The sequence below is a fragment of the Salvia miltiorrhiza genome, chromosome 4 (assembly GCF_028751815.1).
Source record: "Salvia miltiorrhiza cultivar Shanhuang (shh) chromosome 4, IMPLAD_Smil_shh, whole genome shotgun sequence".
Lineage (NCBI taxonomy): Eukaryota > Viridiplantae > Streptophyta > Magnoliopsida > Lamiales > Lamiaceae > Salvia > Salvia miltiorrhiza.
Genome location: NC_080390.1, coordinates 51294315 through 51309994, shown reverse-complemented (window position 1 = coordinate 51309994; position 15680 = coordinate 51294315). Strand labels below are relative to the sequence as shown.

Genomic DNA, 15680 nt, shown 5'->3' with positions numbered 1-15680 from the left:
TTTCCACCACCTTCCTCTCGAGTTCCGAGACGCCGTTTTTTTTAGTAACCGAATCGTTTCCTTCACCGTCCTCTGTTTCCGACTCGACAATGAAAGCCTTCGCCGGAGACTGTGAGATATCTTGTAAAGAACATTCTGAGTCAGCATCTTCGTCCAAAGACCACACCTCCTCCTCCGGGGGAACGAAATTATAGTGCATTTCTTCCACCCGGATTTGGAACGAAGCACCGTCGATTTTACATTTCAATATGTTTCCGATGGAGTTGAACCCAGTAGACATCTGTATAAAAGCCACGTCCAGCCTCTCTTTCGTTCTTGTTTTTTCTTCAATTTTCAGAAGCAACCCGAACCTCGCGCTTGCCGTACTGAAGAAACGGGAATTCCAAACATGTAGCGGGACTCCGGTCCATTTAGTCCAGACAACTCTTTGATAGTTGATATCAACAGATTTCCAAGGCCTCCACCACTGCAACCAAAAGTCTCTCCATTCGTTGAGCTTATTGAGATTTTCCTCGGTCGTCTGCTCGTTGCTGCTTTGGATTAGGACCATGTTGCCACCGAGGGAGTTCAACTTAAAACAACCTGCGCATTCACTATTTATTTCCTCTCGAACTTCCTCCCAGAGAAACTCAGATTTAATGTAACCTGTAAAAGCCCCAATAAGCCAAACCAAATCTTCTTCCGTCGTCTGGAACTGTAATGTTTCATCATCAAGTTCTTTATCATCTTTAGCACCTGTAAGAGCTTCCTTAAAGGAGACACCTGCGTGCCTATTATACACCTTCATGGTGCATGGCTGTATCTGTTCCAACTTCTTTTCTTTGACGCTATTCTGCTCATTCCTTCTCTTCTCATCAACCCTTTCGAATTTAGGTTTATAATCCCTTTGGAATTTAGGCTTATAAACTCTAACCTTATAACTGCCAATCCAAAGTTTGTTGAGGTCCATCAGTAAAGTCTCAGACCTCTCCACCTTTTCAAATCGAACCTTTTGAGGTTTAGCTATGAAGTGTTGGGATACTTTGGTGGTGTTGTTTCCAAGTTTTTTATTTTTCTTTTGGCATTATCTTGGCATCAAATCAAAATTTTCAAGCCTTAACTATTAGTAACCTTTTATAAAATTTTCAAACCTCAGCAATTAATAACCATCAATACATCAACGTAAAGTTGACCTTGAGTAGAATCACATCTTTTTAAAGTACAAATCTACGTTCATCAACGTAAAATTGAATGTATATAAACTTGGTAGAATTTATTATTGAATGCACGGTCTATTAACCAAGCCAAGGGTTTGAGTGGTATACAAAAATATATGCAAATATATACAAAACCCAGTTATAATTTCGTATTTCAACACAAAATTAAATCCTAACAAGTGGTCTAAGGTAAAGCAATATTTACATGGACGTTACAAACTTTTTGTCAGAAGTAAACATACTAATGAAGTCGAGCCGCATCATGAAATAGGCACAGAAATCCAAGAAGAGGAACACAGGACCACTCAGCCTCTGTAGATCAAGCACATACTCCACTTCGCTGGTTTTGTAAAGCTATCATCACCATCACAAACATTACAGTGAGCATCAAATTAATACCGTATTATTATCGGGATATGCATCACTACTTTTACATGACAATATCACCGTTAAGTCTAACCTGTATTTCAAACTTCACAGCAGAGCTCGGTTGCGACCCATTTGTGCTGATGGAAGTTATGCCACTAACATAATGGTTGTCATTCATGTGGTTACTAGCGGCCGTATTGTCTAGGTTGTGAATGCCGCGAGTGAAGAGGCATTTCATGTTATAGTGCCCAACCTTCTTCCACCTGACATTTAATCCTTGCAAAGCTCCGAGAATCTGGGTCATTATCTCACCTGGGCGTGCTGGGGACTGGTAAAGTAGCAAACATGAGAAACTACGGCACATGACCAAATGCACTACTAGAACTATATATGCTACTTAATATAAGCAATTATTGTTACTTAAACTTTTGAAGATATTTTGGGTGCATGCAAGTTTCATATGTACAGCTGTTCCCAACCCCGAGTAAAATATAGAAAGTTGAATTTCACTATTTTAACCTGAATTCCGACAGCCCATTGCTTCTTTCTTGGGATCCGAGGCGACGAATTCCGGTCAAGTGGAAAGGCTTGTACATAAGCATTTGGATTAGGTCCTCCAGAATAAACTTCCTGAAAGAAGAGATGAACCAATTTCCAGGCATGAAAGAAAATTTGACACAAAGTTCAGTAAATGTTTAGCAAGTACAGTCTTCGAAAACATGAGATTTCAACCTTCTACTTTGAATATGAGTGTAAGAGTTTATAGAATTGGCTTACTCCAATATCCAACATCTGTTGGTTATACCTCCAGCTGTATCAGATACTTCATGACCGTAACTGATATTTATGATAAATAAACATCATGGATGATTTAGATGTGTGGGATAAATAATTTATCTCACATCTAAATCATCCATGTAGGTACTTGACAAGAAACATTCTTGGTGTGCACTGTGCACGTGAATCATAAGTTTGCGTGTTTAACTAGAATAGAAACAAATCAAGAATGGATATCAAGAGTTACTGCAATCGAAATAAGGGAGGTGGAACCCATTTTAAAAGTTGCCAAAAGTCTAATTAGACTGTCATCATAAGATAGTGAAGGGATTTAACCACTTTATGTGTGGTTGTAGTCCCTGGTTACAAACACATCTAATATAGATAAATTATCAAAAACGGCATCATCAGAATGCAATCTTTGAAAATTGCTTGCAGAGAATAATAAGTTTCATAAATGTATACAAAAGGATAAAGGAATTCATACCGTGGACTCTTGGATGTAAGCACCGAGGTAGCCAGTTGCAGTGGGGGACCGCTTGTCCAATAGTAGATAGTATGCAACAGTAGCCTGCAGCATAAGGCCATAAAGTTAACAATTTGTAAGGTTCAGAAAATACTGCAGATATTTATGTCATTGTTTACATCATTTTGTAGCCTGCTCTGTAGTGAATCAATAAGCTGGCCCCTGTCAAATCCCAACATAAGAACTTGTTGAATGATCTCCTCGTCAAGCTGCAATAATAATCAAACTGCATCAGTATTATCAGTGCACATTAACTTGATATCTGTGGTTAGTGTCTGGAAGCATAATGAGAAAAGTAACTCCAAATGTTTCTTGGCAAACAAGATGTTATACGATGTCACTTACCTATGAAAACTAAAGTGTAGGTGGCAAACAAGATGTTATACATAGGATAATACATACCAAAGTACCCCAGGGGAAAAAAAGAAGAAAGTAAATGCATAGTCAAAGATCAGCCGAAGGGAAGTACGATTTACATTAAAATCATTAGACTGTTTCGTCTCATCAGTGATAAGATCAAACCGATGAGCATTAAAGAGCTTTAGATAAGAGTTACCCTTTTTAGATGTTCCATTGCATTGGGTGGAACCACAGCTAAATACCGAGGAAGATGAGCTTTGAACCAAGGATGCTGTCGTATCTCACGAGTGGTTATCCTCTTCATAGGGTCCACAACCAGCATTCTTGGAATCAAATCACGAGCTCCAGCAGACAAGTGGCTTGGAAGAGTGTACACTCCACTCTAAGATATATCAAAAGTTACTTACATAATGATCTATGTCTCAAGCATTACAAGCTCCAGGAAACATAGTAGATATACCTTTATTTTCTTGAAGAGGTTGGGAATGTTTTCATCATCAAAAGGAAGAGCCCCACAAAGAAGAGCATACAAAATGACACCGCAGCTCCAAATATCCACTTCAGGTCCAGCATAAAGTTTTCCAGAAACAACCTGCAATGAGCTCCATTAACTAACTTAGCCTTAACAGAAAGCCTTGTGGCGCATATTACAGCCACTATTATTTTTAGAATAATATAGTTGTATATTTAAAAGCATGCTGATTGCACAACCTCAGGTGCAGCATAGTTTGGGCTTCCACAACTTGTTCTTAGAAAATGCCCATCTCTCATAATATTGCTTAATCCAAAATCAGCTATCTTCACATTGCCTTTTCCATCAAGAAGCAAGTTCTCCGGCTTAAGGTCACGATGCACAACCATGTTTCTATGGCAATACTCCACTCCCGCAATAATCTGCGCAAAACACAATTAAAATTCAGCACATTGTGTTGACTAGATAAGCCTAACATATTCTCTGCACACCATGTGTACAAGACAGCAATTAGATACAAAGAAAACAAACAAAGGATTCTACCTGCTGAAAAAAGTTTCTAGCTTCATCTTCTTGTAACCTGCCCCTTTCCACAATATAATCAAAGAGCTCTCCTTTCACCACGTGCTCCATGATAACATATATATCTGTTGGTGTCTCTATAACCTCATAGAGGCGGATCACATGTGGGTGCACAAACAATCGACATATTTTTATTTCTCTTCTCACTGCACAAACCATTGACTCTTAGAAAGCTGTAAAACTCTTGTGCTCATAAAACCAAAATGCAAACATAATAGCACCAAACTCGAGAAATTGGAAAAGGCATCTCTTTTGCCATGCGACCGAAAGTCTTGCATCTCTATTATTGTTCTCAATTAAGCAAATCTTCTTACCCTTTTCTTCCATCTCAGGACCCCCCATCTTCCGACGATTGATGATTTTAATGGCCACCTTGTGCCCCGTCCGAACATGTTCCGCAATTTTGACCTTTCCAAAGGAACCATGCCCAAGAGTTTTCCCAAGTCTGTAGTTCCTCCGAAGTAAATCTGCAGCCGCATCTCCAACCTCCATATTTCTAAGCAAAAACAGCAATTCAGTGGATGTCAGAAAACTGCATGCTCATACTTCTCAGAAGTCCTAATGCCATTCTATGATTGAGCTAAATGTTTGAGGTGTTAAAACACAAGTTACCGGAGGTTACTAAAAGGTCATCGAGCTAAATATGTCTGCAAACAATCTAAATGTTTTCCATCTTATATCCAATACTCGTGAAATTCGCATAGTTGTGGGCCTTGTGGCAGCTTTTTTTGCAATCAACCCCTTTATACGAATGAAACTAAAACCCCGATTCCTTATGCACTTTAAAATTGGGGCAGAGATACTCTGCTTCTAGTAACCCGACATAAAAAGCCTCGATTAATCAGAAAATCATATTTAGATTTAAAACACTGGACATCCACCTAAATCAGAGGACGAAGAAACGAGTGCAAATGCATTTTCAGAAAACTGGAGTGGCGCAGATCAAAAACTGTAAAACCCTCGATTTTTGAGTGAGAAATCACCTGATGAAGCAGTAGGATTACATGCAAAACAATCTCCCTGCGACGCACTTGTGATATTGAATTTGAGGGGGGAGAAAGAGCAGTTTTAGAGGGAGATGAATAAGAGTAAAAATAATTAAAAACTAGATTAGGAAAATTAAGAGAGATATGGTTGGAGAGTTGAGGATGCTGCTGCTGACTCACTCTCCTCATCTTTGTTTTTCAATGCGTCTTAGGACATTAAAAGTATTCCGGTTAAATAAATTAAATTATTCTTTATCAATGTTAAAATGTAGTCGCAAATCACAAGGCACTATACTTAGGCTAAAGCTTAGGTTGCCGAGTCGGTATCGACGTGGCATGTGGATCGGATACTCATTTTTTTTGGGTTAACCGTGTTTTATGTCTCGAACTTTCAGCGTTTTTCATAAAATATTTCAAATTTTTATTTTTTCTTAAAAACTTCTAAACTTTTAATTTTTTACATAAAATGTCCCGCTATGCAAAATTTGATGACGAAAAGATGATAAAATACTCTGAACTTTTAGCGTTTTCCAATAGTGGTGGTTCCTACTATGGTTTTCCAACAATAACGGTACTCAAAATATTTCTTTCGGCGAGATAATTCATCTTTTTGTCATCAAATTTTGCATAGCAGGTGGTGGACGTCGTACACCACCAAATAATTCCTGCAGTTCATGAAAGAACTTTATAGGAGAGAGTGACACGAGTTTTAAAAAAATTATTGAATGTATTGAGAGTGGAGAAAAAATTATTAAGTTCTATTAAAAGCGGTGAAAATGTATTATAAAATGCTCAAAAATGAAAAGTATGCCGTTCTTTTATGAACGGATGTAACAATCTACAGTTTTTAACATAAAGAATGAATTTTTATAAGAAAAATAGAAGGAAAAAAATGTAAGAAGTTGACTTCATGATTTTTGCCAACTAATCACCTTCTCAACTTTATTGTACAAAAACGTACAGTTACAAGTACCCTTTGATTAAAGATGATTTTTAATTGGGTTAATGGCATGTAAAACCACGAACTTTGAACAAATTCTGGTTTTAACCTCTAACAAAAGATTCTACTTGTAAAATCACAAACTTTGAAATCTTTCTGATTTTGATTATGGGATAAATTTCCGACCAAAAATAGGTTGAGTTGGCAGCTTGAAATCCCAGCATGTCTTAATCGACGATGACACAAAAATGACGTCGTTCTTTTAAAAAAGAAAAACGACGTCATTTAACTAAAGAAAATAGATTAAAATGTCACATAAGCGGCTGGAAATTTATCCGTAGTCAAAATCAGAAAGATTTCAAAGTTTGTGGTTTTACAGGCAGAATCTTTTGTTAGAGGTTAAAACCATAATTCGCTCAAAGTTTGTGGTTTTACAGGCCATTAACCCTTTTTAATTTATCCAGTATTTTATTTGATAGTAGTTCAATTAAGAAGCTCAAATGTGTTGAGAAAATGAGAAGCAATCTAATAGATAAACATGTCAGTATATTTTGATGAACATGGCAATTAGACCTCAGATCAATAAATTCTTTGAACATACCAAATATAACTGACGAACATACGAATCTATTTAATTTGTTAAAAAATACGCCACCGTCAAGGATCGAACCCCAGATCAAACTCGCGTTCATAAAAACTAATTGACATGTTCATCTATTGGATTGCTTCTCAACTTCTCAACACATTTGAGCTTCTCAATAAAACCTAACCCTATATATATATATAGGGGTGCGCTCTAGTGAGACCCCATAATTTTCGTGAAACACTAGGACAATGAATAAGACATATAATACTAATGAACAAAACGTATATCTAATGAACAAGATGTATATACTGATGAAAAATAAAATTTAAAAAATTCGTAATGAATAAGACATATATACTGATGAACAGGGCCGTATATACTGATGAACAATGCAGTATATGCTGATGAATAACAAAATTTAAAATATTCTGCTCTCTCCAGGATTCGAACCCTGTGAAAAAAAATCACCCTCCAGATACAATATCAGCCATAGGATTGATAAAATAAACGCACCAGATCGTGCCCTAGATCTCACTAAAATTAAGGGGTCTCATTGGAGCGGCCCCCTATATATATATATATATTATATATACTACTATAATATAAAAAATATGCACTCATATAGTCATATTGAGCAATGAAACTTAATTTTTGGCCACTCATTAGAAAAACATAAATTATGGCAATTTTTTAAAATTTCGATCCAAAATACCCTTGCTCGTGCGCCTCTTATCTCACTCGATCACTGTCTCGCTGAGCAACCGCTGGCATAATTGGCATTAATTGTGCCAAATATACCTAATGAATGACACAATTAGCACGAATAGTGTCATTTGTACAAACTGTCAGCGGTCGCGCCTCTCTCCGCGGCCACGCACTTTTTCTTGGCACAATTGGCATTTGGCATTAATTGTGCCAAGTGTACATAATGAATGACACAATTTACACTAATAGTACCCTTTGTACCAACTGTCAGCGATCGCAGGAAAGTCCGTGGTTGCGCCCTTTCTCTTGACACAATTGATACTAATAGTGCTATTTGTACCATCATAACTCTCTAACTCAGCCCGACCCGAAGCCCAATCCACGCGTGTAATTCTATCATAGTTCGCCTAATTAAGAGCAAAATAATCCTAAAATATAAAAAATGATTAAAATTTGTGTTTTTTAGATGAATGGCCAAATATTGAATTTCATTGCTCAATATACTTATCTCACAAATTGACTCTATAATATATTACTTCCGTCTATTAAGAATATACAACAATTATTCGATTTGACGTCCACAAAAAATATACTCTAATTTATAAAGAAAAAGTTTGAAGCATGTTATAGATAATATAGATAATAACGGATCTTTATCAAACTTTGTGGAGAGTTATATGATAACGATTTGACTTTTGCCGTTTACTGCATACAGAAAACCACGTTGCTTTCTTGGTTCTATATCTAAGGTTTTAGCTTTTCTAATTTTTAAATGATTATGAGCTTCAATCTGATTGGTCAATTCTCAATCATAATAAGTTTAATATTAAAAGTTTGTCGCACCAAATGTGTTTTAGTTTCAATAGAAATAAACGTGCTGCAGATAGGTAAGTATTTTCTTTTTTATTTGTGGATGAAATGCTGACGTATTCAAACGGTCTAAATTTTCATCTTATTTAAGGGTTTATTCTTTGCTTTTAACTTTTTTCATGCCAAACAAATAAGGACTACAAGAAAGTAAGCCAAACATCGACGAATTTAACGACGGACAACTATTTGTCTCAAATCACTTGTGGAATGTTCAACAAATCACCACCGATGAAAATTATATTTCCGATATAACGTCTGATTTATCGACGGAATCTACGACAAATTTTGATGCATTTATTTTTCAAAAATATTCCAACCGGTTGCTGACGTCGGTGTTCCATAAATGATTGTAGTTACCGACGAAAAAGTGGATGTTATCGACGAAAAATTCTATCAATATTCGGCCAGTTTCTTGTAGTACCTGTTTTAGTCTAATATTTCTTCATTTTCCTATTTTCTTTTTTTCTTTTTATGATTGTTTCAGTCTAAATAGTTTAATTCTGGTCAACTATCAAAATGTAGTCAATGTAATTTTAGACCGTAATTAGTGAACGAGTGAATTAATTAATTAAACACAAAATGGTTAATATGGTAAGCGGATCCAATCCGAACCCATATTTGGTATCCGAATCCGAGTACCCGTTCCGGAGGCTCCGAGAATGCATCATAGCTTGGGCTGGACCATTTTATTTGTGCTAAAATAAGGCCCATATGAAGATACTTAACATACCAAGCCCAATGAGAGGCCCAAGTAGTCGAAGACCAAGATTTATGGCCCACTTCAAGGTTTCTAAATTCTAATCAAGAATCGGGCTGTCGGGCAACAGAAAAATCTTGATCAATAAATATTCGTTACCTTAAATTAATAGTTTTATTTATACAATCAAAATTTCGCATTATCGAAGCGTATACTTGAAAATCTATTATGTCAGATAAGTTTTTAGTTTCAACAATTATGTAACTGTTGTAAAGAATGGTTTCAAAAGACAAAAATATAATAATTGTAGTAAAAAATAAGTATATTTTCTATTCACTCACGAGAACAAAATTCAAAGTAATCAATAATCAAGTGAACCTTTTGCGACGGATGTATCATGCAGATAGATCCAACCTGACTTGAACCCGACCCGATCCAATTCAATCCAAAAAATGAGATAATTATCATCAAGGAAAGTGACAATTATTTTTTTAATAATTATATAGCCTGAGTAATAAATAAATTTCCCTTTTGATATTCATAACAATAATCAATTTTCTTCAAAATAATTGTCATTTATTCGGATCATGTCCATGTTCATGTCCATGTCGGATCAGATTCATTCGCACGGGAGGTTTTGTGTTCATCTATGGTGGTTGAATGTATAGAAATTTTAGGTGATTTTTTTTTTAATTATTATTTGAATTAAACCAGCAATATGCGAATATTGCATAATAAAAAAATTTCTTAAATTAGGTGTGAAAGTTTAATTAATACTAATAATGTTGTGATTTGAGGCTGCAGCTGCAATGGTTTATTTTCAAGAAGATGGGCTGTCAATTTCAAGTCATGACCTTGGTTTCGTATTGTTTGGATTTAATATTGTCTGATTAATGGTCGATATTTATTGCATTTAATTTGTCTAACTAAACTGGTATTATCTTTTATCTTCGAACTAATTATTAGTTTCTTCAATGTATATTGATAATTTGTTAGGAAAAAAGTTAACGGGTTGATTGCCTAATTATCAATACATTTAACAGGTTAATTGACTGTAAATGTACAAAGGATCAAATTTTAGTTTTTAACCAATAAGTACTACTTAATTCCCTCAAACAAAAAAAAAAAACCAATAAGTACTACTCCTATTTCTTTGATCAATTAATGCATAAACTTTGAATCTTTTAGATGTTGGAATTTGTTTCAAACTAAAATTAATTTTAGACACATTTAATTGTACATAAACACTGAAATTTTATTGTTTTTTTATATATATATAAGATAATGTTTCGGCATCAATATATATAGTAAAATTTGGGCGTCCACATAGGATAAAAATATTGTTGGAATTTTAGTCCAGGCTAAATTCTAAATTGTTTAAAATTTATGTATTAATTGATCCAAAAAAATTCTATTGATTACAAATCAAAATTTAATTATGTTTCGTGTATTTTTCAGTCAGTTAATCAGTGAATAAATTAATTCATGCATGGATCTATCAATAAAGTGAGTCGGAATAAATTGTACTCAACTGCACTCGCATGCATATGACTTAAGCCAATTTATTTAGTTTTTTTTTTAATTATTTGAAAAATGACTTAAGCCAATTTATTCCCGCAAATTTATATATATATATATATATTAAAAAAAATTGTTATTCAAATTAGCTTCATTATTTCATAATCGCCAAGATTTGTCGGTAGATAATATTTCAATTATTAGATCGATCTTATAAAGTATCATCCACAGTGTTCACAAGTTTTATTAGTTGGTGCAAAACATAATCCAAAGTTATTTTTTTATCTACTGTTCGTCCTTTTCTGTTAGAAATTCAAACTAAGCTGTCAAAAATATTATAGAAAAAGAATAAAGTAGGTTATGCAATGTTTATATATATGATAGTAACATAGAATAAAGACAACATGCATTGCATTGTTTACAATATTCATATAATAAGACAAATAGTAATTATGACATTTTCTCCAGCTCCTTCTTATTTTTTGTGTACATTTACTCGGACACAGATCTTTTATGCTAAATTTGACATCAAGCCATGAAATCTTTAACTAATTGTATCTATCTTCACCACAAAAATAATAATATTATAATGCTCATAATAGAAAGCATTAATTATTTTAAATCACGCTACGGATAATTACAGCGAAAATGGTTTCACGTTAATAGCTACCGTTTTAAATAATATTGCACATCACTTCTGAATTAAATCAATATATAGTATTGTAGGATCAGCTCTTAGTTTTATTAGTTAGACTATTAACCGTTGTAATTATAATAGTTTTGACCAAGAAAATACGGTCCAACTATATTTGTGGCCATTTTTTTTTATTATTCCAGCAATAAGAAGCTTAATTCGATATATAGTTGAAAATAGCATTACATGGATATCACAAACTATGGGTGTATATCAATGGACATATTAATATGCTAATCTGAAACTGTGATATATAGTATATAAGTAATCTGGATTCGTTTTACAATTTAAATTATGTTATTTCATAAATATGTCATGAACACACGCATAATAACCTATAGAACAAAAGTTATCTTTAGAAACATTATAATTAAAATTGTCACATTCCATGCATATATATATTTGATTGATCTTTGCTAGCAGTTCAAGGCAAGATTGGAACTCCCACATGATTGTAATATTCATTATAATTTATTCTCTCACTCCAGAATTTTATTATTATGCTAATTCCAATGTCACCTTTATTCTTTGCCCCCACACATGTAGATATATTCACTATAATAGTTGGTACCCTTCCTCTATTACAAGGAGGTTCAATGTTTAAATATTTTCACCTCTAGCTACTTTTCATTTTACTAAAGTTTTAAATATTCATAAGTTGCATATTATAAAGTGCTAGATCCAATTCATACTTTCACAAACGTAACTCTAAAAGTGAAAGTTTTCAACATAAGGTAAATATTGCCTCTGATGTCGCAGTTTAAATTATAGGGTTAATAGCCGAAAAATACACGGACTATCACCGAATCTGCATATTGCACATCACCTTCAAAAATATATAGCTACAGAATACATCATCTTTTAATTTAATTGTAATTTGCACATGTGTTGACCACCATCTTGATCGGTGTTGATGTGGCGCCAGATTTTTCCTTGCAAATCCGATTGGTTTGGTTGGTGGAGGCAGCACGAACTGGGTGATGAGGACAGAGCCGTCCTTGGAAGTGCACTGCCCACCACAGCGGCGCCTGCTGAAATAGAAGAATGACGACGACGACGATTTTGAGGAAGAGGATGCAGTGGTGACCGGAGGAAGAAGGGGCGGAGCGGTGTAGCCTAACGGTGCGAGGAGGTGACGCTTTGGTGTTTCGAAGCCAAATGGCGGTAGATCCAGGCGGTGGTTGTGGGTTGCTGACAGAGGCGACAACTGGAGAACCCTTGATAGGCTAGGGTTCAGTTCGACTGAAAGGAAAGGCTAAAGCTCAGCCTTTGAATCGAAATGGGAGGCCGGTGATGGCTCGCTGGATTTTGGAAATAGTGACGGCGACGGAGAAGGCAGTGGAATTTTCTGGGATTTCAGGATTTCTTTTTAAGGAAATTCTTCAAAATATCAAAACGACGTCGTTTTGTTCACATGGCTTGCCAGCGTGTAAAAAAAGTCACGAGTAATGCCATGTAATGTTAATACTGTCCACTTTATCGCCGGTCAAACTTAAGAGTTGCCGGAATTTTCGCCGTGTGCAATTTATAACTAAATTAAAAGGTGATGTATTCTGGAGCTAATTTTAAAGGTGATGTGCAATATGCAAATCTCGTGATAGTTCGTGTATTTTCCAGCTATTAACCCTAAATTATAATAGATCGAGCAAAGGTTATCTCACATATATAGCAATTACTAACAAAATTATAAAGATTTCACTGAATTTTTATTGGCTGGTATCTAACCTATGATTGAAGTGATCGTCTTCTAATTGTTATATTGATAAAATTGGGCATTTGTTTGTTTATTACATAATCAAGAATCCATGCATTGCTCAAAACTATGTAACATAACAAAAGTATATATGGGTAGATTTCGACAAGATTCGAAACCAAAATGGGTTTTGAAATTGGTGATGCTGATTGCCTAACCCGTTTACAAAGTGAGCTGATTAAAACAACGCTTTTGGATTAGGTAATCAGCAAACGGGTTGACCCAATTCGTTTTGTATTAATAAGAAACAAAAATAAGATTATTTCCATTAAAGAAAGTTAAACAATGATTAATGTAATTCACTAAGGTGAGCGACCAACCTAATTAGTAGTATTGTATAATCAAGGTCAAAATGCTGCCCACCAAAAATTTCCATTAGACTTTTTTAATGTCTTCAGGAAATTAAGGATTTATCATTTTACATTTTTTATTTCAGAATTATTATCACCATTAATTACTTTAATCTATTAAGAAAATTTTCAAATATATCTTTAATTTATACTAGTTGATGAAAGTGCGTACGTACCCTTCTAAATTAATCACTGACAAGAAATCTTTGAAGTGAGTTACGTGTTTATACCTTAGCTTTTTAGTTATATTTATTAATTACATGTTTTCATAATTCCCACATTAATTGCTACATCTGTTTATTGATTAATTAATTAGTTTTCAATATAGATGATCATATATATAAAAACCAATTCAATTAGGTCAGCAGTCAACTCTTCTTGTAGTGAGTTAATACTCAACCCATGTAGGGATTAGGTTCATGCCCACTTCATGGTTTCTGCATGAAAAATACAAATAATTTTAGTGTTAATTAGCTAGTAGTTCTCCTAATTTGACTGTTATATTATGATTATTATTATATATTATTATTATCTAAAAAGAGGGAGGAAGAAAAAAAAGAAAAGAAAAGGAGCTTTATGGAGGCTTTAACTTTAACCCCCAATTGTGATGGGACCTTCTTGTTTCAAAAGGAAAGACGTTTGGCAAATATCAGTTTCAACTAATCAGGAAAATGGGTGTAATTAATTTCCAAAAATGGTATTTTGTCTCGTTTTGGGTAACTCAAAACACAATTTGAACTTTATAATAGATCAATGTATATTAGTTTTCAAATAAAAAAAATAAAAAGATGACTGCATATCAGTACAAGTGTGAACAATAATAATAAGTTGCACAATTAAAATCGACACTGATATATCAACTTAATTACACCAGTAAATACAGTTTTAGTTCATCAAATGAAGATCTGATTCACCTCAAGTAATGAGTACTTTAACAAGCAACTTACAATTGCAAGTAAATAGATTAAAGGCCACGTAATAATTTCACAAGTAAAAACATATAGGTTGTCCTGTATATTGAACCTACAAGAGTATATTCCAAGTAATCATTAAAAAGGGATGTTTTTTTTTGAAATTCAAGCAACTCAATAAAAAGCCTAACTTAGATCCTAAGATGTCACCTAGTAATGATGTTACATTTCTAGGTGAAATTGAAAGATGTAATTCACATACTCCATAGAAAATAAAAATAAAAAATCAAGCCCAATATTATTAATTCGTTAAGCTTATGTAAATTTATTATTATTATTAATTTTTTTTGATAAATTACATAAGTAAATAAAGAAATTTAAAGATCGTGTGACGAATGACTCGAACCCAGGACCTCAGGTCTTGGACATTAACCTTCTACTTCTACTGCTTATTCAAATTTATTACTTTTATATGAGTGACCAACTTTTATGTAACTAGAGTATTACCCATGATGTTGTATAGTATTACTATATTAAAATTTTGTGGGTCATAAGCACTTTTTGATACGTATCATCCATGTTAAGAGACAAGAGTATATATATATATATATATATATATATATATATATATATATATATATACTTAATTCCTCTTTTCTTGGTTAATATTAGTCTTCCTATAAAAATAAGAAAACTTGTAATTTGCAAGTAGCAACAAATCTATAAGTAGGATTGTAATGTATTTGTATATCCAAACAAAATAGAAGATATAATATATAAGCAATTTATATTGTTAAATTTTATCCAAATCTGTGACATCCATTTCTTGGAGGCATTATTGAGGTAGTAATCGGAACAAACATGGTCCAAAATTTATAGCGACGATGTAATCATTCAGTTGTCTCGCAGTTGAAATTATCCATTTCATAAATATGTCATTCTATATACCAATATACCTTATACACATATTTATAATGTCATCAAATATATAATGTGTTTAGACAACATTGAATCAAAGACAAAAGTCATTTTATAGTAGAAAATTTGACTATTCAAACTATTTAAATGCTTACTAACCAAAGTATTGGAGTTTGGTTAGTTGGCATCTTAAATACTAAAGCCTCAAAAATTCTCACCAGTGGCAGCAGGAAAACTCAAACACTGAATCCATCAACAAAAATAAATAAGGTGCATCAGAAACAACTCCACCTCAGCTAATGTTGTTAGTCCATAGTAGTTGGACCATCCCATTCCATTTCCGTCCAAATCTCTCACCAAAAATCACACACTCCCTCATTTATACCTTGTATTTTCTACACCTCCACACACACATTTTATTTCAATTAGAGCCCATCATGCATCAAAACTACTACAACTACTCATCAACG

The 15680-nt window shown here is 33.8% G+C and overlaps 1 protein-coding gene across 1 annotated transcript; it reads right to left on the bottom strand.

Annotated features, from left to right (window-relative positions):
* Positions 1–1233: 1233 nt before the first annotated feature.
* LOC131020377 (SNF1-related protein kinase catalytic subunit alpha KIN10-like) lies at positions 1234–5497 on the bottom strand. The gene is made up of 11 exons (XM_057949146.1): positions 5266–5497; positions 4597–4778; positions 4244–4428; positions 3940–4122; positions 3689–3820; positions 3425–3610; positions 2988–3077; positions 2830–2913; positions 2085–2195; positions 1657–1893; positions 1234–1550 (listed from the first exon to the last, which is right to left on the bottom strand). Exons 2-11 carry the CDS (start codon positions 4772–4774, stop codon positions 1398–1400), a joined length of 1539 nt encoding a protein of 512 aa, XP_057805129.1. The 5' UTR covers positions 4775–4778; positions 5266–5497; the 3' UTR covers positions 1234–1397.
* Positions 5498–15680: the final 10183 nt, after the last annotated feature.

Excerpts from the sequence above, each read along its gene's own strand:
- LOC131020377 (XM_057949146.1), bottom strand. The coding sequence starts at position 4,774 with ATGGAGGTTGGAGATGCGGCTGCAGATTTACTTCGGAGGAACTACAGA. Across the intron at positions 4,429-4,596 it reads TCCTGAGATGGAAGAAAAGG|TGAGAAGAGAAATAAAAATA; the intron begins GTAAGAAGATTT and ends TGGTTTGTGCAG. Across the intron at positions 2,914-2,987 it reads AGAGCAGGCTACAAAATGAT|GCTACTGTTGCATACTATCT; the intron begins GTAAACAATGAC and ends CTTATGCTGCAG.